This window comes from Python bivittatus, unplaced genomic scaffold (assembly GCF_059951505.1).
Source record: "Python bivittatus isolate LINGU-HERP-01145 unplaced genomic scaffold, Pbiv_v1 ctg000440_np1212, whole genome shotgun sequence".
NCBI classification, from domain to species: Eukaryota; Metazoa; Chordata; class Lepidosauria; order Squamata; family Pythonidae; genus Python; species Python bivittatus.
Genome location: NW_028277063.1, coordinates 2,552,352 through 2,574,580, shown reverse-complemented (window position 1 = coordinate 2,574,580; position 22,229 = coordinate 2,552,352). Strand labels below are relative to the sequence as shown.

The following is a 22,229-nucleotide window of genomic DNA, read 5'->3' as shown; positions in this document are numbered from 1 at the left end:
CTTTATCATAGTAGTTCTCAGCTAAGGGTATGAATCTGACAGGTGAGACTTTCTCACAGCTCATTTTAAGTGTTATCCATCCATCTTTAGGATGACAGAAAAATATACCAGCATAAAATGTGCTGTTCCACTGCCAATCCTTTTCCGGCTTTGTTTGTTTGATTGATTGATTGATTGATTGATTGATTGATTGATTGATGTGCGTGTCCGTGTGTGTTTGCACCGGTGGGTGGGTGGGTGTATTCTATGACAGCATCACATCACCTGAAATGGCAGGAAAACTTAATGTGAACTAAGGACTCACAGGACCAGGTTCTGCTATGCATGACCTCCTTCTGAGCACAGATATAGCCTTCCTTCCAAAAAGTGCTCAACCCACATTTAAAAAGAACTTGACTCACTGACAAATGCTATGGCTCGCCCCCAACACCCGTGACTCATTAGCCAAGATTACTCTTTGCCAAAACCAGGACTCCAATGTCACCTTCTGCCCAGGCCAAGCAGGGATCAGAAGGGAAGGTGCCCACTTTAGCCTAAAGTATCTAAAAGGGGCAGGGCCAATCACATCCTCTAAGGCAGTGTTTCTCAACCTTGGCAACTTGAAGATATGTGGACTTCAACTCCCAGAATCCCCCAGCCAGCTATGCTGGCTAGGGAATTCTGGGAGTTGAAGTCCACACATCTTCAAGCTGCCAAGGTTGAAAAACACTTGTTTAAGGCTTTCCTGACCACACCATGCAGCGAAGTATGTCAGACTACATCCATGGCAAAAGGTTTACGAGGGGAAATACTTCAATGCCCAAACAGTTAAGGCTGCCTCTGGCACAGGATAGAGACCAGAGGAAGACATCAGAAAGGCACCTCAGAAAAAAAATAAAGGTTGTCAGGTCATGTTAGATGCCCATAAAAAAGACCTTCACAAGTAACCTAAGTGGGGCACAGGGTAAGTCACTGAAACTTTAATTAAGTCCTTAACATTTACTATAAATGATAAATGTAATTGAAAATATAAACATAGGAATGTCCTTTGGGGAAAGTGGGCATTTTATTTTTACCACAGTGGGATCCAGGTTCTTTGACTTAGGAAGAGCTGAAAACCGTATTTACACAAAGGGTTTTTAAAACACAAATCCCATCAGCTGAGAACTAACCACGAAGGGGACCACAGTAGGTATAGTGAAAATATTATCTTTTCTTTCTCTACAGCTATCCCAAGGAAAAAATCGTTCCTTTTCTGAAGCAAGTATTGATATTGGGAGAGAACCCTCTATGGGCATACAGGTCGGCCCTCCTTTATTTATATAACTATAGAGATGGGACCTGCTGGCTTGATGGGAAGGGTGGCTTCAAGAGATCTTCAGGTACGTATGGTGAACAAGGAGATGGGCTTCCAGATCTGGAAGGGAAGTGTGGTCCTCAGGTGTAAAGCAGGAAGAACCAAGTAGTTCCACTCTTGGCTTGTTTCTCTTGCCAAGAAAGTTGCTGTTTTTTCCCACGGGAGTGACAAGATGTTAAAGTATGCAAGTTGGCAGAAGGCTGGGAGGAGCCAAAGTATGATTTTATGATTGCGTCTGCCAGTTTATGAGCATGTGACACACACACACATATATATATATTCATTAGGTGAACAAACAGGTGCAAAGTGACGATGGGATGGTCCTGGTAGCAAAGGGGAGGGTTAAGTTTCTGTCCTTTTTACTCCTACACACCCTTTTTGCTTCCTGCTCCTCAGAAATCTCACTGACTTGCTTACCTTAAGCTCTCCGTATTCATTAAACCAGGAATTCAGGAATTCCAATCTACCTGATTTCACCCACCAGCTGTTGCTGGGGTCTACGCAGATGACCTATTCCTGCTTTTCTTGCTGTGATCCCAATCCATGAGCACTCTTCGTTCCAGAGAATCTGGGTGTCCTAGCTCCTGGATGCTCCTCCCTGCTTTCACCTACCAAACCCAGAAATACTAATCAGCTGCTTTCCCTTTTCCATGTACCAGGATGAGCTACCACTTACTCCTCTTTGGGCTACCTGCCTTTGGAATCTATGCACTGGCATCTCACTGTCTTCGAAAGAAGCCACATCTCCTTCATAAACCACGCAAGTTTCCTGTTCGATGCTTGCATGGCTCCCACAGGGGTGGTAAGTTTTGCTATGTAAATTGGGCATCTGGATGGAGGGTGCTTTCAGAGTCTGAAGAGGTCAGGATGTGCACTGCAGCTGCAAGTCAAGGATGAATGAGGGAAGTGGGGAGAGGAAGAAATCAGTCCCAAGATTCCTGCCTCTGCTTCTTCTTCTGATAAGTGGGATGTCGGCAGGTGGGATGTTCACAATTCTTTCTGCTCTAGTTTTGCGTCTTGTAATGCCACATTCCTGAAACTCAGAGCAGAAGTACTTGAAGTTCCTGGGAGGGAGAGTGCATAAGATAGTTTGATTTCCTCTCCAGGTGCTGGAGAGCAGATTGAGAACACTTTGGGAGCCTTTAAAAAGTAAGTAATGACATCTCCACTCTACCTCAATTTACCCTTGTTGTGCACTAAGCCTGCCCTTCAACCTCTCTTGCCAATCTTTGCATCTTCCCAGTGCAGTGAACCAGGGTACAAACCTGCTTGAACTTGATTGCCATCTGACCAAAGATGGGATTGTGGTTGTGTCTCACGATGATAATCTGGAACGCGAGACAGGACACAACATCAATCTCAGCCTCACAAACTATAAGGTGAGGATCCTTGCTCCCAACTTGCCCTGCCCTTTTTGTATTATTCAGTTCCATCCTGTGATAGATTTTAAGGCAATGTAAGTAACAATGTAAGGCTGCCTCCCATTATTAATTCATTAGATTCATATCCTGCCTTTCCTCCAGCAACTCAAGGTGGAATAGATAACATCCTCCATTTTTAACATGTTTTAAAAATCCCTTTGAGGTAGGTTAGGTGGAGAGAGTGTGATTGGCCCCAAGTTACCTAGTGAATGTTATGGCTGAGAGGGGATTTGAATTGGGTTGGGGGCAAATGATGAAAGCACCATTATGTCATCACAATGCAAGCTTCATCTCTTCTCATGTGCAACATGACATTGCATGTACATAACAAAAGGGGTGGAGCTTGGGCGACAACAGAGTAATATTGCTTTTGTCATTTTGATGAAAGTATTAATCCTGCAGATGGCTCTGACTTGGACCTCCCCAGTCCTACTCCAGCATTCTAACCACTACACCACATTGGCTTTACACACTTACCAGAAGCAAGATGACTGCACAGTATGCTTCCATATCATTCCTTTGGAACAATGGCTCTAGCTCTGTGATTGCATTCCTTCTTCCAGAACATCCAGGAGATCTTGCTCTAATTCTCTCCATCCAGCACACACCAATCTTAAATCTCTCTCAAAATCCTCTCTTAATCCTTACTCTTACTGTTTGTGTCCCATAGGATTTGCCACCATATAAGTCTTCTCTGGAGGTGACATTTTCCCCAGGTGAGTAGGACTAAGAGTAGCTTTGGGGTAAAAGGTGCTGCAGCAGAAGGACAGACAAGATGTCTATTTGTGCTCTGAGAAAAATACTGTTCTTTTTAGCTACCCTCAACCTATCCTTCCTTACAGGCAACTTCTCCCATGGCAATGATCACCGGATTCCACGTTTGGAAGAGGTTTTTGAGCAATACCCTGGAATCCCTATTAATATTGAAATTAAACAGAATAATGACGAACTCATTAATAAGGTAAGAAACCCAACCAAGCTGTTCAAATTTCTTTCCTATCCAACATCTCTATCACCATTTTTCATGAAGCATAGATTTTTGCCAACGTCCCTTTCCAATGTTCCATCCTCAAAATTCTCTCTTGCCTGATCAGGGGCAGAAACTCTGCATCATGACTTGCAGTTGATTCTGCTCACCTGGCCAAGATTATCATTATTCTTCTCTACACACATCTCTATGTTCACTTGTATACTCATAAACAGAAGTCTTCTGGCATCTTTAGATGCATGAAGCTACATTCTTTACCAAAACAGTCTCTCCCATATACGAGAATGTATTCCACTTGAAAATCTTCTATTGCTTAAGATACAAGACACTTTGTATTTTTGTAATAGACAAATATGGAATTTTTGCCATCTTTCCTCTCATTCCTATAATTTAGTCACATTCACAAGAATTCAGAATGTCTAGGAAGATATTGACCTCCCAAATCTCATTCCACTTCTGGAGTTAACACTTTCACTCTAAGCTGTTCAAATCCATTGGGAAATTTGGATTTGCCACTTTAAAAAAAAATCTGCTACAGGAGTGAAATTTCAACTGAATTTTAAAATGTATCTGGGATTCTGCATAACAAAAGCAGGCAATCAGAGAAAGGAAATAAGTAATCCAGGGTTTACACATTTTCAGGACATACTCAGATCTTCTCTCAAGCAATACTGAATTTTGTAATCATAATTTAGAGCAAGAGCTGGCAATCTTTTCATGGGGAAGGAGGGAGAACTATTGTTGTATAATGCTTTCAATTTGCAAGGACCAGAGGAATATCACAGGGCTGTGCTGAGGTCATCAGAACAAACAGGGCCACCATTTTTGTGTCCTTCTGACCATATGACTTTTTGGTAGTATGAACTTGGAAGCCTCAGAGATAGTAAAAAAAATAAAGAGAGCTGTAATTAGCCTGAGGTCTTCAAGTTGCCCATCCCTGCACCTACAGTATAGGTGGCCACACACAGTACTGGCTGGTGGATCAGGGGCCCTACCTTCCATCACATTTTCACATCACCGTTTGCATCGCAGGTGTTAGAAGAAGCTGAATGTCTATAGAGCTCCACAATACGAAAAGAGTATACAAGTGCATAAACCTAGTGTATCTTTAGCCAGATCAGTACCCAACAGAGAAAGCACCTGATTGGTGCCTTCAGGCTTAGTTCCCATTGAGTCTGAAGATTAGTGCTTCTACTCAGTTTCCACAATAGGCAACTGTGCAGCAAAAAGCTGAGATTCTTTGTAGGAATGTTATCTGAGTACATCTTATTCTGCCCATGAACACAGGTAGCAGATCTCGTCCGGAAATACCATCGCTCCCACATCAGCATCTGGGCCTCCTTTGATGGTCAAGCACTTAAAAAATGCCAGAAAGCTGTATGTATTAAATGCCTTTTTCTCCACTTTCACACGTTATGTTTACTAACCCTTTTTCGCTCAAGCTTCAGATTGTATAAAAATATGTAGGCTTAGATTCTTCAGACAGCAATAAATAAAGTATCTCTTGGACACATTAGAGCATGGTCAAAAGTCACCTTCCTTCCTCCTTTCTCTTCTTAAGCTTTCTTTCTAGACAGGCTTGTTACACCTGCTTTTTCCAGTCCTGCGTAAGCATTAGAGAGCAGCTCCCTAAACCACCAACCAAGGTGGAAAATCTGTGTTAAGCAGTCATGTTTTCCAAGCCAGGGCAGGAATTGTGTTTTCCCTGAACCTTCCCTTCTATTTGGGATTGGATGCTCAGCAATCTGGAAAATGGGTCTGTAGAACCAAGTGCAGAATTCTTCCCAGCAATTAAGTCTAGGAATGACAAATCCTCATGCTGCCTAAAATATACATGTTATTTATCCCCCAGAACAAAGACATGCCCTACATCTTCTCCAAGAAGAGAATCGTCTTCATGCTTTTTCTCTGGTATCTTGGACTCCTGCCATTCTTCCCTCTGAAAGAATCTTACCTTGAATTTGTGCTGCCCTCGATCATAAACAGGTGACCACCACTGCAAGGGTGGGATTCAGGTAGAGAAATATATGGACTTAAAAAAATGGTACTCTGTGTAATGATCAGCATTTGGAAGTCAAGGGCCAAATTTGCTCTCCCCTTCAAATAGAAAGTAGTGTGCCAGTTTTGAAGAGAAACATTCCTGGCATTCTGTTCTGAGAAAAGGGAGGGTGTCTGGCCAACCTTTGCATCCAGACCACAAAGTGCCATCTGGCCTGGGGTGAGGAGGGGGATCATCAAGTGTGGGGTTGACTAGTCCCTTAGTGGTCTGGCGTTGCTGCCTTGAACCATCGGCCTCCTGGATTTTTTCCCTTTTATTTTTGTGAATGTGTCTTGTTATAGGTTTTAACTGTATATTTATTTATTGTTTTAATGTGTCGTGAGCCGCCCAGAGTCCCCCCTTGGGGGGAGGTGGGTGGGGGACAAATTTAATAAACAAACAGACAAACAAACAAACAAAGTGGCCTTTCTGCAGAACAAGGTGCTAACCAGCATCCAAGAATTTTCAGCTAAGGAGAGCAGAGAAATGAGGCCTTGTAGACAATTGGTCTATCCATCCCAGTTAGCCACGGCCAATGCTGCAATCTCAAACCCTTTGCTCCAGCCTTGTCCTAGGATATTGCTCATGGTACAGGGCATGGTTATTTATGAGACAACCTATCTCCAACTGCTCCTGCCCATCCAATAAGATTTGATAGGGTTGGCATGTGCCAGGTCCCATCAATTAAGCAGTCTCACCTGATCGGACCCGAGCAATGTGCCTTTTCTATTGCTGTGTCTCCCCTATGGAACAGTGTTTTCCCCAAGATCCAGATGGCCCTGCCCCTGCCTGTCTGCTGAAAAGATATGAAGACTGGCCTTTCCCCAGGCATTGGGTCAAGAGATGTTGGGAGTCCCTCTTGATCAATTGTTCCTGTGTGCAAGCTGCCTCTGGCACAATATGTTTCATTACATTTTATTCTTTTGCCGGTTGACATTTCTTGCGTGCCATTTTGTATGACACCCCGAGCTGCATGTCAAATTGGTGTCTATAGACAATGTATGAATACTCCATTCCCCCTCTCTCCTACCAGCTTTCTGCTTCCCCTTGCCACCCCCAAAACTAGTAAACATTTCACTGAATGTCCACAGAGGAATATAGCTAAATAGGATCTTTCATTTCAAAGGCAGTTTAATTCCAATAGCAACTGCTGTGGAGAAGTAGCAAGAGAGGGCTGTCATCTGCATGCTCATTTATGGACTTTGTAAGAGGCATATTGTTGGCTCTTTGGGAAGCAGGAAGTATTAAAAAGCAAAATGGAAAACAAAAACAAAAAAACCCAAGCCTTCAAGTGGAATTATTTGTATCTCTCTGATATGCCAATATGTGGAAGGAATTCTGGAAAAAAAATGGTACAGGCAAGGCATTGAGTTACATCAGGCCTCACTGAATGGAGTTTTCCCCCTATAGTGTGAGGACAGCATGAAGTTAAGCTGACCCTCCTCCTATATTCTCTTTCATCTTCTCTAGAAGTTTAGTTGTAAAGAAGAACAGTGTCAGTGTGTAAAATTATTCTAGAAGTTTTGCATGTGGAAAGCATTTGTCTTGTGTTTTGTGATTCAGGGGCTCTTTGGAAAAAGTGTGGGATCCAATATTTTAGAGGAGGAACAGCAGGAAACAAGCAGTTCTCAGGAGCTTGTTAACTTTGCCACCTTTTTGTTTTGTTTAATCCTAGGACCTATTTTCCAGTGAAAAAGGGCAAATTTGGAGCACTACTGGCAAAACTTATCACCAAGTGAGTGACGCTGAGCCATGGTTTTAATTGTTTCATTCTTACTAAGTATTCCTTTCCTTCATCACCTTCTCCTTCCCTTCCCCAGCAGGAGGGCCCTTAATGAAATCCATAACCCAAACCAGCTGCTTCCCCACTATGACCTTCTGGGCACAATAAATATCACAAAAATGACCCCTCTCTCCCCAAGTAAGACTATTGTTGAGCTATGATTGCCCCTATATCTAAAACTTTTGTATTGCTATTTCTATCCTTTCCTAACAGGATAACAATGAGCAAAAAGCTGTTCAAACATCTGGAAGACAGAGGAATACAAGTATGTTGGGGAAAGCTGGGAAATCAGAATTTTGGGTGACACTGTAGTCTCTACTCCTGAGAATGATCAGAATTAAAGCCTGAGCTGGAAGTATTGCTAAAATATTACTGTTGACCTGGCTTCTAACAGTGGTGATAAAATTTAGGTGGGGAATGTTTTAGCTTCTGGGTGCTCAGTGTAGCATCCATGAATGTAGCATGTCCACAGAAATCTCCATGCCTTGACTGGTCATTTCTATTTTTTTGAAGCTAGCATGCTACAAGAAAATTTGAATTTTCAAACACAATCTTTATGAATTCATTCTATGTCACTTCTTTCTTTTCCCCATTCTCTTTCTTGTTCCACAAAGTGTTTAAAAGTGTTCACCATTAAAATGAACTGATGCAGCCTGTCCTACTGTCTTTAGTGAAAAAAAGAATTATAAAATATAAAGGCAAGGTAACCTAAGGTAAAATAAAGAAGGATTTTAAGAGCACGTAGACTATGTGTGTGCACTCCTTGCCATCTTGGCTGGAGTGCACACACAACCCTAACCCCTATTTTCAAGAAAGCAAATTTGTATTTTCAATCACCAATACTGTAACAGGGGATGATGAAGAGCCAACTTCCCAATTTGCCACAATCACTTTTGTAAGAGTATCCATAACATCCTGTTAAAATTCCAAATGTGAATTCCAGTCCTAAAAGGTTGGGCACCCTGTTTTAATTGAAGACTGTTTGGTATTGCTAACCACATAAAAAACTTCACTCTTTACCAAGCTCTTAAGTGAGGCTTGCGTGAGGAGCTTCTTGCCTCAAAGTCACACTCTACTCCAGTGTTTTTCAAACTTGGCAACTTTAAGATGTGTGGACTTCAACTCTTGGGAGTTGAAGTCCACACATCTTAAAGTTGCCAAGTTTGAAAAACACTCCACTACTCTTTTCTACTTTTTCTTGGCATAGGCCTAATGCAACCATACTTTACCTGGTTTCTTTCAGGAAAGTAATCACAGTGACTTTTTCTGCAGCTTGTGACCAAAATGGGGAGAGCAGCAGGGGAAAAAAATATGATTTTTCCCTTCAAAAACAAGATGCTCTGCTTTTTGACTGCTGGGAAAAAGAGTTGTATAAATAAGTGACCAAATAGACTTTTACAAAGGAAATCTGGTTTTCGGAGAGCTCTCTGAAGATTCTATGTTCTGTTATTATTGTTATTTCCTCTTCCACTTTCTATTTAGGTTCTTCTTTGGGTTTTGAATGAAGATAAAGAATTTGAAGAAGCCTTTTGCTACGGGGTCTCTGGAGTCATATCTGACTACCCAACTCGCCTTCGACATTATCTTAATGCTCATCCACCCCTTTCCGATGAATGAATTAGAATGATACTTTAGAATTGGTGGTTGAAATTTTTGATCGGGACGGAGAGAGAGAAAGCACATGGATGCAAAAGATAGGAAACTCAAAGTATACTTTGTGTCAATACTGTAAGAGGAAGACTTTGAAACAAATAATTTTGTTACTTTGTTGTTGTTGTTCAGTCGTTAAGTCGTGTGTGGCATTTTCGGTAACTGAGTAACATATTAGCAGGGGACTGAAGATATGCAAGGTCACAGCTGGATTCCACAGTACAAAATCTGGCTACAGCCCTGCTTGTAGAAGCATGACATTTTTTCAAATTTCTGTCTCGTCTTAAATAGATACAGCAAAAGACAGAGGAGGAGGAGAATCCTCTCACTAATACTCAGCAAAACAAATAAAAACAAAAAGTGCTTGTTAAAGAGTGGTCAACTTTTTCTCTTGAGGTCAGTGTTCCCTTTGTAATAACTGAAGGGAACAGGTGGGATGATGTCAGGACCAAAAGCCGGTGAAACCATCACTATCACCCCTTTGTTTTAGCTTCTTCCTCATCTTTCTGTCCCTCTTGAGGGCCAGGTATTGTCCTAGATGGATGGGGAGTCAAGATGGTAACCACACTCACACAATTGAAGCCCCACCCTTTTGACATGCATCATGTGTGCAATGCACTCTAAAAGGGGGCAAGGCTTTGATCAAGCAGTTACAGCCACCTTTTTGCCTTTTTTTTTCCTCCCCTGCAGGAGGGCCCGTGTGGAAACCTACCCTTGAACTTCCTTGAAGAGGGCTCTTGAAATAAGCACAAGAGTTGGGCATGGCTCTAGAGTCACAAGCTACCCATCCCTGTACTAGAGGCTTTAGTTGCCAGGGGAGGGGAACAACTTAATTCAGCATTAAGTTCTTGGAGGTATGTGACAGTCATCATGGCAACCTGTACAGCTCTCCCAGACGTGTCCCACTGAGGCCGATGCCTGTTTCAACAGCAGGTATGCAAACCAAGGGATACGTCCCACAAAGGGAGGATCAGCTGCAAGGGATTGGCAAGCAATGCCATCATCAAGTCAACTGTGCAACGTTGGAATGTTCTACTAGGGCAGCCAAAGGTTTTAATGGAGGCCAGTGAAGAAAGTGAGAGATTTCCTGATTTCCATGCTGTAAGAGATAAAGCAGGGTGTGTGCTCTAAGAATGAGTGAGTAAGTTGGTGGAGTTTAGCAAGTCTGATCTGCAGTCTTTCTTAGACCCATTTTCCTTTTCCTGCTGTGATTTTTGGCACCAACGGAATGTAAAAATATAAGAGGGTCAACAAGTTCTCCCAGATGATTAATCCCCACCCTTCCTGGGCACATTCCTGGTACTCTAAACGATTCCACGTGTGGCTTACCATCTCTGGAACCCTCCTCCTAAAGTCAAAGTCTTGCTGGTGTTCTGTGCAGTGCAGGGCTGAGGCTGAATCACTCTAACTGAAGCCCTCATGATCTCTGCTATATTTTGGACCATCTCAGTTCCCATGCACTTGCCACCACTAGAAGACAGTCCAAGTTAGAGTTTTGTTGTTGGGCATGCTGCTCTCAAGCCAAGACATCAGGGCTTAATCCAGTGCCCCATGGCTGGCTGGGGAATTCTGGGAGTTGAAGTCCACTCATCTTAAAGTGGCCAAGTTTGGACAACACTGGATTAAGCCCTGGGGGTTTAGCATAAATGGGGTATCCATTTATTCCAAAGATAGAATAGTAAAAATGCAGTTGGTTCAAGGTACAGCTCTGTGATTTTCTCCTCGCTGTACTCTCACCACCACCACTCCACACTCTTGAGAAATTTGTAGCATAAGAAAATTAGAGTTTGAAAGAAAAAGAAAATCCTATGGGTCTGATACAACATGCAGCATCCCAGAACAATTCAATAAGGAAACTTAATTATTGTGTTAACATTAATCCAGAATGGATTCTTCCAAATCATCTTAACTATCAAGTCTGTTGGCTGGAAGCTGGCAAAGTAAACTCAGCCCATATTTACTGAAATTTCTTCTTCCTCTGAACACGGCACAATGATATGATTTTCTTGCTGTTTCTCAAACCAAAACAAATACTTTCCATAGTTTTTTCTCTAGAGCACAAGTATGGAATTGGTGGCTCTCCCAATATTGTTGGACACCAATTCCCATCAGCATAAGCCAGCAGGACCAACAATGAGGAGTAATGGGAGCTGTAGCTCCAAACCTGGCTACTCCTAGTGTAGGTGGCACTAAGTTAACCACTATGTTCAGGCTTTACACCAAGTGAATCCATGCTCTTACTCCTACACTCTACAAATCCCATGTCCCAATCTGAGGTTTTCAGAAGTCAGGCACAATTATAAAATGGTAATACAGTCTGCACATGGCCAAAGGCCTCCTCCATATTATTAGGTAGTGTGTTCCTCTGCTGAACCCTAACATTGAGAAACAGGTTTTCTCAGCTGAGTCCCAATTCAAACTAATTGCACTGTAAAGATTAAGATCTGATGCCTGTAATTATCATTCATTTGTAGAATCCTTGGGGTTCTCTGAATTTGGTTGTTTTCTTGCAAACGTTTCATTACCCAGCTAGGTAACACCTTCAGTGCTAGAATGGGATGGGGTTTGCTCTCTGTTTATATACTGTGGCATGCCCTGCCAGTGTTGGTGGGGGTGGGGGGTTTGTTTTGTTCCTCTGGTAGTTCCTTGATTAGGGTATTGTTTACTGCTTGATTGAATGTCTGGTGATAATCTTAGTGTTAATCTCTGCTTATCTGGGTGATGATTGCTGGTGAGATGTTCTGGTCTTTTGTTTTCCTTTCTATTGTCTCTTTTGAATAGTGTGTAGATGTTGTTTGTCTCTATGTGCCTGTTGATGGCTGCCTTGTCTGAATATCAAGCTTCCAAGAATTCCCTCCCATTTTTGGATTTTGTCAGCATCCTAGACCAAGCTAAATCCAAAAATGGGAGGGAATTCTTGGAAGCTTGGTATTCAGACAAGGCAGCCATCAACAGGCACATAGAGACAAACAACATTTCCCAGTTGATAAATAAATAAATAAAACAAATAAAACAATAAATAAAAGTTGATAATTAAATAAATAAATAAATAAAACAAAACCCCCACCCCCACCAACACTGGCAGGGCATGCCACAGTATATAAACAGAGACCAAACCCCATCCCATTTTAGCACTGAAGATGTTATCTAGCCGGGTAACAAACATTTGCAAGAAAACAACCAAGCTCAGAGTACCCCAAGGACTCCATAGTTCAACCCTGAGCTACACATATTCGCTTCTATTGGTATCATTCATTTCATTATACAACATATCCTTTAAGTGACAATAGTTTGAGTCTGTAACTATTGTCTTCTCTCTGACAAAAGCACCTGTCCTGAGAAGCTATACTGCAGTATGGTGGTGCAAAATTAAGGAAAATTGGTCACCGCCCAAAGGGAAAGGGAGTTATAGATAAGATTGTGGGAGAAGGACGTTGCAACTAGACCTGTTAGTCCTAGAATTGTTACCTGGCAGAGGGAAGTTTCATGGATCTAGATAGAAGCCGTGGGGATATCACTGAAATTCTGTTCTCCAACACTGTTTAGTCAATACTGTATATCATCCCCTCCAATGTGACTGATTATGACTTAATTATGTGCCATCAAGTTGGTGTCAACTCTTGGTAACAACATAGATATGAATAATAGATCAAATTGTACAATCCCCCACATGTGAAACAATAGAGGATAAAATCAGATGTTTTATTTTAAGGACCCTTAAATGCATAGTTTTATCAGGTCCTTTTCCTCTTGGTTTAAAGATTTGGATCTCTTTCCCTTGCCATATACCCTGGGCTATTTGCACAATCACTCTGAGTGCATTTTAGAAGTAAAACCAGGGCGAAGGTTTCCCAGGAGCTGAGAAGGGAATAATTGAGTGGGAATTGTTACCCAGGCCTTCCCAATCCTAGCCACTAGGTGACACTCCCTTTTAAATAAATATTTCCTGGTGCTGGCTGCAGTTAAGCCAAGTAAACAATACACAGAAAGGCAAAGGCAAGGACCTGGAGAACACCCACCAACGATCATTGGTCAGACTCCATTTAATCTTCATATATTCAGTTCTGCAGCTATCTTAGCAACTAAATTCATTTCTATCTACCATTCTACCTCCTTTCAAGTATACTAATACAGCCCATAGCATTCAGCTGACAAAGTGGGGTCTCATCTATGAAAACTCTAGCAAAAAGGCTGCAGGATTTCTAGGCTTGTGGAGGAGCAAACTAAAATGAACCATAACAGCAAAGACATCTATCAGCAGTAAAAGTGGAATTCCCAAGCAGAAGTCAATCTTATCAAATCCTGAGAACAAAATCATTGCTGAATGTACAATATCTATCTTGCTAAGTCTGCACAAGAGTCAGCAGTTGCTAGTTAAGAAAAGGTTACAGCCATGCTGATTGGATCATGTTGTCTTTTGAATACTGGGCATTCATTCATGCTTTGCACAGTATTATGATATGCTGTGTTCTACCTCTTATAAGCTGGAGGTGGGTAAAATGCACATGCTTCTCTGTCTGGGCTCAGGTCACAACTTGCCTACCCACTTAAAAAAAAGGTCATTTTATGCAGCTGGTAAAATAGACTGTGGCCATCACAGTTGATGCCAAAATGCATATATTAATCTAGTCAGCAACATCAGACTTGGCTTCACTGCAACAGATTTAACATGGTCATCCCTCTGGCGTTAGCCACTGGTGTAGCTGAAATCATTATATGCAGATTCAAGTCCTGTTCAACCACGAAACTTTTGATCTGGGCTATTTTGTTGCAGTACGCCAGCCTATTTCCTTCCTTGCAACACCTAACATTGCCTCACAATGAGGAAGTGCACAATGACCGCCGATCCCTCCCAGACCTGTCTCCTCTGGCTTGCAGTGGCTTTCCAAAGTTCCGAAGCAGAAAATAATTGTTCAGATCCCCAGCTATATGATCCTCCCCTTCACCGGAATGTAGAGTCTGCAACCCTAGAACATGAAGATAAAGGAGATGTTGCCTACTGCCTTAGGGGAAGTACTACTACCACATTAATGAAGATGTGGACGATGTTTACATTATTCACATTTTAACATCTTGGAATTAAAAAGCATTATTACCAGCAGAGAACTTCAGCATAGGCTTGTTTGCAGAGTCCTCTATTTTATCAGTACAAAAGTCTGGGAGACACGGAAGGCTATCTTATTAAAGCTTATTAATGCCATCTACAAAAGTGCCACCTTCCAGCTGCCAGGAGATTAGTCTCGCCAACTATCCCTCTAGAAACCGTTTCCAAAGAAAAACGGAGCCCCCTGGCTGCCCCACGAAAGCCCTACCCGCTGCGCCCAACAGCCGAGAGAAAGGCACTCTGCACAGGGCCAGAGGCACGTTGGTTTCGGGGCTGGCCCAGGCGCAGCGCCCCGCCCAGCCGCGCCACCTCTCCAGACAGCCTCCCCGCGCCCGCCCCCACTTCGTGCCAAATCAAGCGCGTCCTCCGCTCGCTTCCCCTCCCCTTCTATCAGTTCTGCAGTTTATTTGCATACCCGCCCTCATTGGCTGGGCAGAAAGAGGAAGGAGCAAAGGGGGAAGCCCGCAGAAAGGAGGAGGGAGAGAAAAAAGGGGCGGGGACACCTTTGTTTCACAGCTTGGGTTTGTAAACAAGAGGAAGTCTAGACTCCCAGCTGGAGCGCTTCGCGGGGGGCTGCGGGTCTGTCGGCGGGGCGACTCCCCTCCCCAAAAGCTGCACCGAGGCACCATCCTACGTGGGGGCCCTTCGCCGTTGCTCTTCGGGCAGGTGAGATTTGGGGAGGGGGGACTTCAGGGAAACGGTGTCGTCCGTGGACGCGTGTGCCCCACGAAAGGCTCACGGTGCGTGTCTGTGTGTGTCACATACAGTCTGCATATATCCTGTTGACCTCCTCCAAGAATTAAGGGAGGGGGATGCACTGGAGGCTGGCGAGCACCAGTTCATGGTCCCCTGAAGGCGAAACGGGTCTGGTAACTAGCGAGGGATGAAAAATATCCTGGGGGAAATTGTTTTATTCATCCTGACAACAGGCGAGGGCACCCAAAGAGGGCATTTCCTATAATAACCAAATGCTCCGTTTGTTATTTCAGCAGGGGAGTTATCCCCTCCCTTCTCAATGGCCCCTATCTCCTCTATCCAACAGGAAATGCGATACAGTAGACCAATGTTTCTCAACCTTGGCGGCTTGAAGATGTGTGGACTTCAACTCCCAGAATTCCCCAGCCAGCCTTGCTGGCTGGGGAATTCTGGGAGTTGAAGTCCACACATCTTCAAGCTGCCAAGGTTGAGAAACATTGCAGTAGACAAAAAGTATCTGTTTCAAGAGTCACTAATTCAGGATAATGTGGCATCTTTTATGTATTGAACACTTGTTTTGTCCCCTGGAGGATAGTTTCCAGCACAATATCAATTGGCAGCCAAACTAAACAAGTCATAACTATGGAACTGTTTATGAAGGCTGGTTTTAACCCTCTCTTAAGCTCTGAGAGCAACTAGATTTGTCTCATTTCTCAGGGGCCTTGGACTATCCATCAATCAAGAGAATTTAATTTTTCCATCTTGCAATGGTCTGAGTAAAAGGAGGGGGATGATTTGCACCTCCAACTTTTCTTTCCATATCCTTTTTCTTATTCTGAACTTCCCATTTTAGGAAGTTTTTAAAACACAGGAAAACATTTGCATGAGTGGCCCTAGAATTTATATAGAAATATGAAATTTGGCCTATTGTTCAACAGCTGGCCTGGAAGTAAAAATCCTGCCATTTACCTCTGGTAGAAAATCCAGATGCATTTTTCAGTTTATGAACATCCCAGTCCTATCATTATCAACTGTCCCACCCTCTATATCTACCTCCTTTTTTTTTACATGTTTATTACAGGCTTCCTGTTTAACAGTTATAAAAATAAGTAAACATAAAGTACACCTGCTTTTTACAATAAAAGAAACCCAAGATATTTCAGCTTGTCTCATCTTCTTGTCTATTCCCATCTCTCTCTCTCTCTCATAGGCTCCCCAATAGCCTGTTTATGGGTGTGTTTCTACAGACACCCTGTAATTGATATATCACACACACTATACTTACTTGAGGTTCAAATAGCTTAAATATCATATCATACTCATACTCATTTCTTACTTGCTAGACCAGAGTAAAATTGCTATATATAAACAAGAATTGCATGGTTCTTAGAGCACAATGTAATATGACAATAGTCATGGTCTCCATTAACGAAACAAGAGACTAAGATCAAGATAAGCTGAATGCTTATTTATAAGGCTCACAGATAAGATAAATCAGCTTAAGAAAATCCCTTTTCATATCATACATCAGGTATTTCCCCCATCATATAAAAGAGGCCCTACTGTCTTCTGAAATAAATGTGCAAAACACACTGTTTGAAATATATGCACCAATGTTCATTTGGTGTTCAGACCAAAACATATACCTGTTTCTTGTCCATATCCAGTAGAAAAGCAATCAATATATTGCTGGTAAACAAGATGCCTCCCCTATTAGTTATGGCTAGTATACTTCTGTTGTCCCTTAGACTATCCTGGATATTGCTTAGAAGAGAATCTCAGTTGCCATATCAGCAAATATTATGCCATTTATTAAGGAGAACAACATTTATGTTAAAATTCCTTGGGAGTTCAATGGCATTTTTATAAGGCATGCAGGTTGGGAGTGAATAATGTGATGGCATTAAATAATTCTTTAAAAAAGGAACTGTACTTTTGTTATCTTCCTTTCACTTCCTCCTTTATTCCTCTTTGTCTGTCTATTCCTCACGTTCATCCCCTGTTGTTCCTCTCTTCTATTATCCTACCAGTAGTTTCTGCATTCATTATAGATTCTTAGAGAAATTAGGGGGAAATGCACAGAAAAGGCTGTGTGGACAGGGTGGATATTGTATCCAGAGCTTGCTTTAAAGCTTGCCTGAGGAGGAAGAGAAGAAAGGAGACATTTCTCCCAAATGCTAGACCTTCATCTCTAAAAAAGCCAAAACAAAAATCCAGCTTCCTGGTAGATGTAGGGAGTCTCAGCCAACATTTTTCCCAGCTCAGCATTCCTTTGCCTGCAGGACTGGCTGGTTTGCTTCCCTTTCAAGGAACCACCTTCTTCCCTCCTCCACATTATGTTCCAGACAACCTCTCCACCCACCCCCTTTGGAAACCAAGCCTCCATCCTTCCCTGCAGAGATTCTCCTCTTGCCTGCCTCCCCTCAAATACCTCTCCAACTGATTGGTTTAGCCCACTGTATTTTCCAGCAATCCCCATCGTGCTGCTCCTCCCTCTTCTCCACTCATCCTTAAGACTGCTTTGTGTCTGTCCCATTCTTCTGCAGTCAGCTGGAATTGAGTGCTGTCTGACCCAAGTTCTGCCTTATTCTATACCTCCACTGCCCTTGGTTTGGCTGCACTTAAGTGGCCACCATTTGTGCCACACAGTTCTTCAAACCCATCATTGCCTTTCTCTTAAGTCCACCCTTACCATCTCTGTGCATCCTGAAACACAATTCATCTAGATTCCTTCTGCCCTCTTCCTGACTTAGCATAAGATCCCTTCACCATTTCACAACTCTGAACACTGCTTGCTATTCTGTGACAAGCTGTTTATGTCTGTCACCACCAAGTATTTTTTCTAGACTTTTCTGCTTCCTGTATTGACCTTCCCCCCGTCTCAACCAAGGCAGATGGCAGTTGCCTCTGAAGATAGATACATGCAGCGAAAGTGAAAGCTGGCCGTGGATTTGGGGTTGGGGGGAATCGTTATAATATTTGACAGTTAGGTCCAAAATCTTGGTGGTAGAATAAACAAAATGGAAAGCCAAGTGGTTGGTTTCATAAGAGACGTCTAGAATTTACAGCAAGTGGCATTCATGGTTAGGTACTAGGAAGAAGACCTAATCTGAAATTAATTGGAAGGGTGGCTTGTGAAGATAGGGTGCTTGGGTGCTATTCTAAGGTAGTTTTCTTTCATCACAGGATGATCAGCTGTGACCTACATCCTGGGGTTAATTACAGGCTGAGTCTCCAAGAAGCTGCCTAGGGAGGAAAAGCATGTGGTATTGTTTTTGTTTAGATACCAGACTGGTTACACAGATCTTTGCTAGCTCCCAGAGCCAAGAAACAAAACTTTGGCATTCTGACTCTAGGTCTGTAAGCCGTCACTTCTGGCAGGTTCTCTGCATGCTGATGACCCGCCTCTCGCCTCTTCCTCTCTTTTAGGGCTGCCAGGGAATCTCCCCCCAGCATCTCCTCTAGGGGCTATCTAGTTTTCCACAGCTCTCCTGCAGCTTCTCCCCTGGTGCGACTCCCACCACGATGGTGAGGCTGTCCAAACCCAAAACTTTTCAGGCCTATCTGGACAACTGTCACCGACGCTACAGCTGCGTGCATTGTCGGGCCCACCTGGCCAACCACGACGACCTCATCTCCAAGGTACACAAAAGGAATGCAATACCCCTGGTGCACTCCTCTAGAGCAGCTCACAGCAGCCAAGGAAAAGGGGCTGCTGTGTGTTGGTTAGCTCATTGTAAAAAAAAAAGAAAGAAAAATAGAAGACAGTTTATTACCAAAGGACAGTGGAGTACTATACAGAAAGACAACAAAGAAAGGACAGTCGTATGTTTCTTATCTTATACCCCACCATAAGATTATTACTGTGCATTTTCTGTGTTCCTTTAGAGTTTATCAATCCTGTACCAAGTAAGGAGGTCATTTCAGACCAGTGTCAAATCATGTCTTAAATATTTTTACCCTAACGTAGCAATATTGATGTTGCAAGTAGAATACAGAGGCCTGGAGAGTATACATTAAGCAAGCCAAGTCCAGGCTCTAGCAGCCATGGTTTATTGGAGAAATCAGCACCTCCCAAGCAAACCACAATATTAATCTGGAAGTTTCCTCTCTGGGAATAATGCAGTTGAAAGCTAGACAAGGAAGGGGAGGCCTCCAAACAGCAGCCAATTGCAATATCATGTCTCTTTCCAGAGCTACTGTTCAGTTGCTGCAGAATTTCTGAGCAGTAGAGGATGGGAAGTTATTTGGGAGTAGAAGATGAAGGAAAGGGATGAGGAGAAATTGGAAGGGCAGCTGGGGGTCTTATAGAGGGCAGTGAGTTCTTTCAGAGAGGCGTGCCTAGGCTTGTTCTACCACCTCCACCCTAGTTCTCAAGAGCTTGCGAGGCCAGCAGGTCTTAGCTGTGACTGATTAATCATTAAACTCATTTTCATGGGGTTGAAAGCAAACCAGAGAATAAACAAGGAAATGGGGAAGAGAGATACTGCTTCTGGCTGCTTGCTGGCAGCCAAAGGGGAGAGGAGGATAAGCAGCTAGCCTCGAACCAAAGTCTACAGAAGATAAGCAGCTGAGACAGGCTGAAGGCTGCTCCTGAGACTTGGGTTCCCAAGGTTGAGATAAATGGGGGGTGGGGGGAACAGAGGGAGAGTGGCAGGAGGAGAAATAAGGCAGGAAGTATTCAAGGTTGGTTTGATGTATTCATTTAATACAGCTAACCAACAGAAAAGTATTTTGTTTTTAATCTATCCCTGTCTCCTTTTTGTTATAGTCTTTTCAAGGAAGCCAAGGACGGGCATATCTATTCAACTCTGTGTGAGTATCACAAAAGAGGAGCATATTCCGGGGGGAAAAAAATCAAGTGTTCAGGTTTTCCCTACCATTGGACTGCAACTGGCATCATCTGAGGCCAGGACAGCCAAGATGGGAGTTCTAGCTTACCATCAGAAGGGCAGTAGGGTCCTGCTGTATCCTAATTCTGTGACTGAAAGCTCATTGAGGTAGAAACTCTGTATTTAGTCAGTACTTGCACCCACTGCAGAGAGGGGTTCCTCCAACTAAAGAGTCCTCTACTGAGAAAAATCTAGGTGCCTGAAAGAAAAGATCTCACGTAGTCTTCACACTGAAGTCCTTCATGTAGCACTTGTTCCTTTGGGCCATCTGTAGCCTGAAGGGCCAGCAGAAGAGATCATTGGATCATAGCAGAAATAGAAGAAGACATAAGCAATTAACCCATTAAGATAGTAGAGTGAGAGAAAGAGGGAAATAGATTTCAGTAAAAGATGACCTAATAGGCTATTCGTCTTTTCCAAAACAGCAGGAGTGTGGGGTATTCAGATACAATTCAAAGAAATGAGAGGCCTTCAAAGCAAACCTAAAATACTTTAGCACTAGTACTGACTGGCACATCGTTCCAAACTGAAACTCTCACTGAATCTGGGAGTGTTACTTCCCAGCAATCTCATGGGGTTGAGTGAATTCTGCAACCAGAATGGAGTTGCAGGAATGAGTAGGGATTCACAAGGTTTTACTATTTTGATAGCAGAACTGAAACCTGGAGGTTAACCAGTTCCTTCCCTAATATGCAGGCTCTTGTTTGTGACTGTGTATTGCACAGTTGACATTCACCATAAGGCGAGATACAATCTTTGGTTCCCTCCCCCTCCCCGCCCCAAGCTCCAGCCAGTCTCTATGGCACTGTGCTTCAGAAGGCCTTGGAACACCCCAAAACATGGTGCAAAACAGAGGAGCTCTGGCTCTCCTTTCCACATGCGGGTGGCTGGGCTGACCTCCCTCATTGTGTTGTGCTTCTGAAGCCCACTGAGTGCCTCTGAAGCTGGACACGGGCCAAGTGCTGGAATAGTCTCCAGCCTCATCTCCGGTTTCTGAGAAAGGGTTGGACTTGCTCCTGTCCTGTTGTGCTTCCAAAGCAACCTAGCAGAACTGGGGAAGGGGGAAATCATACCCCACCCTTTTCTCCAGTTGAAGACCAAACAAACCCTGGGTTTTGTCAAGCACCCCAAAAGGGAATAGAACCATTGTTATGGCAGCAATGTGTCAAGCACCGGCCCCAAAGAACATCCATGTAAGGCCTACTGGTGATTTCAAGGCAAAATAGAACTCATGCTAGGAAAACAAGCGAGGGGCTCTAGATCAGGACTGACGGGCCCTATCAAAACCAGATGACACTGTGCTTTCTTTTGGCTCTGTACAGAGTGAATGTCGGATGTGGCCCAGCAGAAGAACGCGTTCTGCTGACAGGCCTGCATGCTGTAGCTGATATATACTGTGAAAATTGCAAAACCACGCTTGGATGGAAATATGTGAGTCTCCTGCTTCGTACCCTTCCCTCCCTCTCCCTCCCTAGAACAATTGCACCACTAATACGGGGCTTCCACCAATATTGTCCCTTTCTCTTTTTCTATAGGAACAGGCCTTTGAGACTAGCCAGAAATACAAGGAGGGCAAATACATAATTGAACTGAACCACATGATTAAGGACAATGGCTGGGATTGAAAGCCAACCATCATCTTTGGACAACTGTATGTAGGGGTGGAGCATAAGAAATGTCAAATTTCCACGAAACCTGCCTCTGCCTTCTCAACCATTGGATTGCCATCCCAGTTACCTCCAGGGGCACCTGAGTTGTGAAGGAGGAGGTGGTGCTTCTGCCAAGGGACACATACCCACAGCTCAGACATGTTACCTTCCTGTGGCGAAAAGTGGCAGCCCCAGGACACCGTTAGGCCAGGGACAGTGTGCAAGCAGGGACTGGGGTGGGGGGAGGACTACGGCTGGCTCTGTTGTCCAGAGAGAGCCTGAATCAAGAGAAATGAGGGGAAATGTACAGTGCGAGGGGGAAGGGAAAAGTTAGGCGTGTACAGTACTTGTGAGTGTGTGTATGTATTATATAAATAAAAATATTGAAGTGATGGAGTTTTTTTTCTTTCTTCCTTCCTTCTACAGCAGGGTAGTTGGTAGATTGGAGCAAGGGAGACAATATAAATTCTTCTGGCTGCTCCCAGCCTAGCTAATTAAAGCAAAGGCTTGAGCTCAGTTGGCTTGTTTTATTTCTCCCCAATCTTTCTAAAACATTCAAGGTGTTCTGCAAGCAGCGAGGCTGAACCAGCAGCAAAATGAGTGTACTGAACAGGAGTTGCAACAACTATCTCGTTAGCCATACATCGATAATATGTTATGTTATCGATAACA

General features: G+C 43.3%; 2 protein-coding genes across 2 annotated transcripts; both read left to right on the top strand.

Moving 5' to 3' along the window:
• The first annotated feature begins 1,657 nt into the window (after nt 1-1,657).
• On the top strand, nt 1,658-9,587 carry GDPD3 (glycerophosphodiester phosphodiesterase domain containing 3). Its single transcript, XM_007424313.3, has 10 exons — nt 1,658-2,138; nt 2,443-2,485; nt 2,580-2,715; nt 3,428-3,473; nt 3,600-3,718; nt 5,033-5,122; nt 5,598-5,731; nt 7,459-7,518; nt 7,780-7,831; nt 9,049-9,587. Exons 1-10 carry the CDS (start codon nt 1,997-1,999, stop codon nt 9,181-9,183), a joined length of 957 nt encoding a protein of 318 aa, XP_007424375.1. The 5' UTR covers nt 1,658-1,996; the 3' UTR covers nt 9,184-9,587.
• A 5,234-nt stretch (nt 9,588-14,821) lies between these two features.
• YPEL3 (yippee like 3) lies at nt 14,822-21,947 on the top strand. Its single transcript, XM_007424314.4, has 5 exons — nt 14,822-14,986; nt 18,446-18,658; nt 19,788-19,831; nt 21,231-21,339; nt 21,444-21,947. Exons 2-5 carry the CDS (start codon nt 18,542-18,544, stop codon nt 21,531-21,533), a joined length of 360 nt encoding a protein of 119 aa, XP_007424376.1. The 5' UTR covers nt 14,822-14,986; nt 18,446-18,541; the 3' UTR covers nt 21,534-21,947.
• Nucleotides 21,948-22,229: the final 282 nt, after the last annotated feature.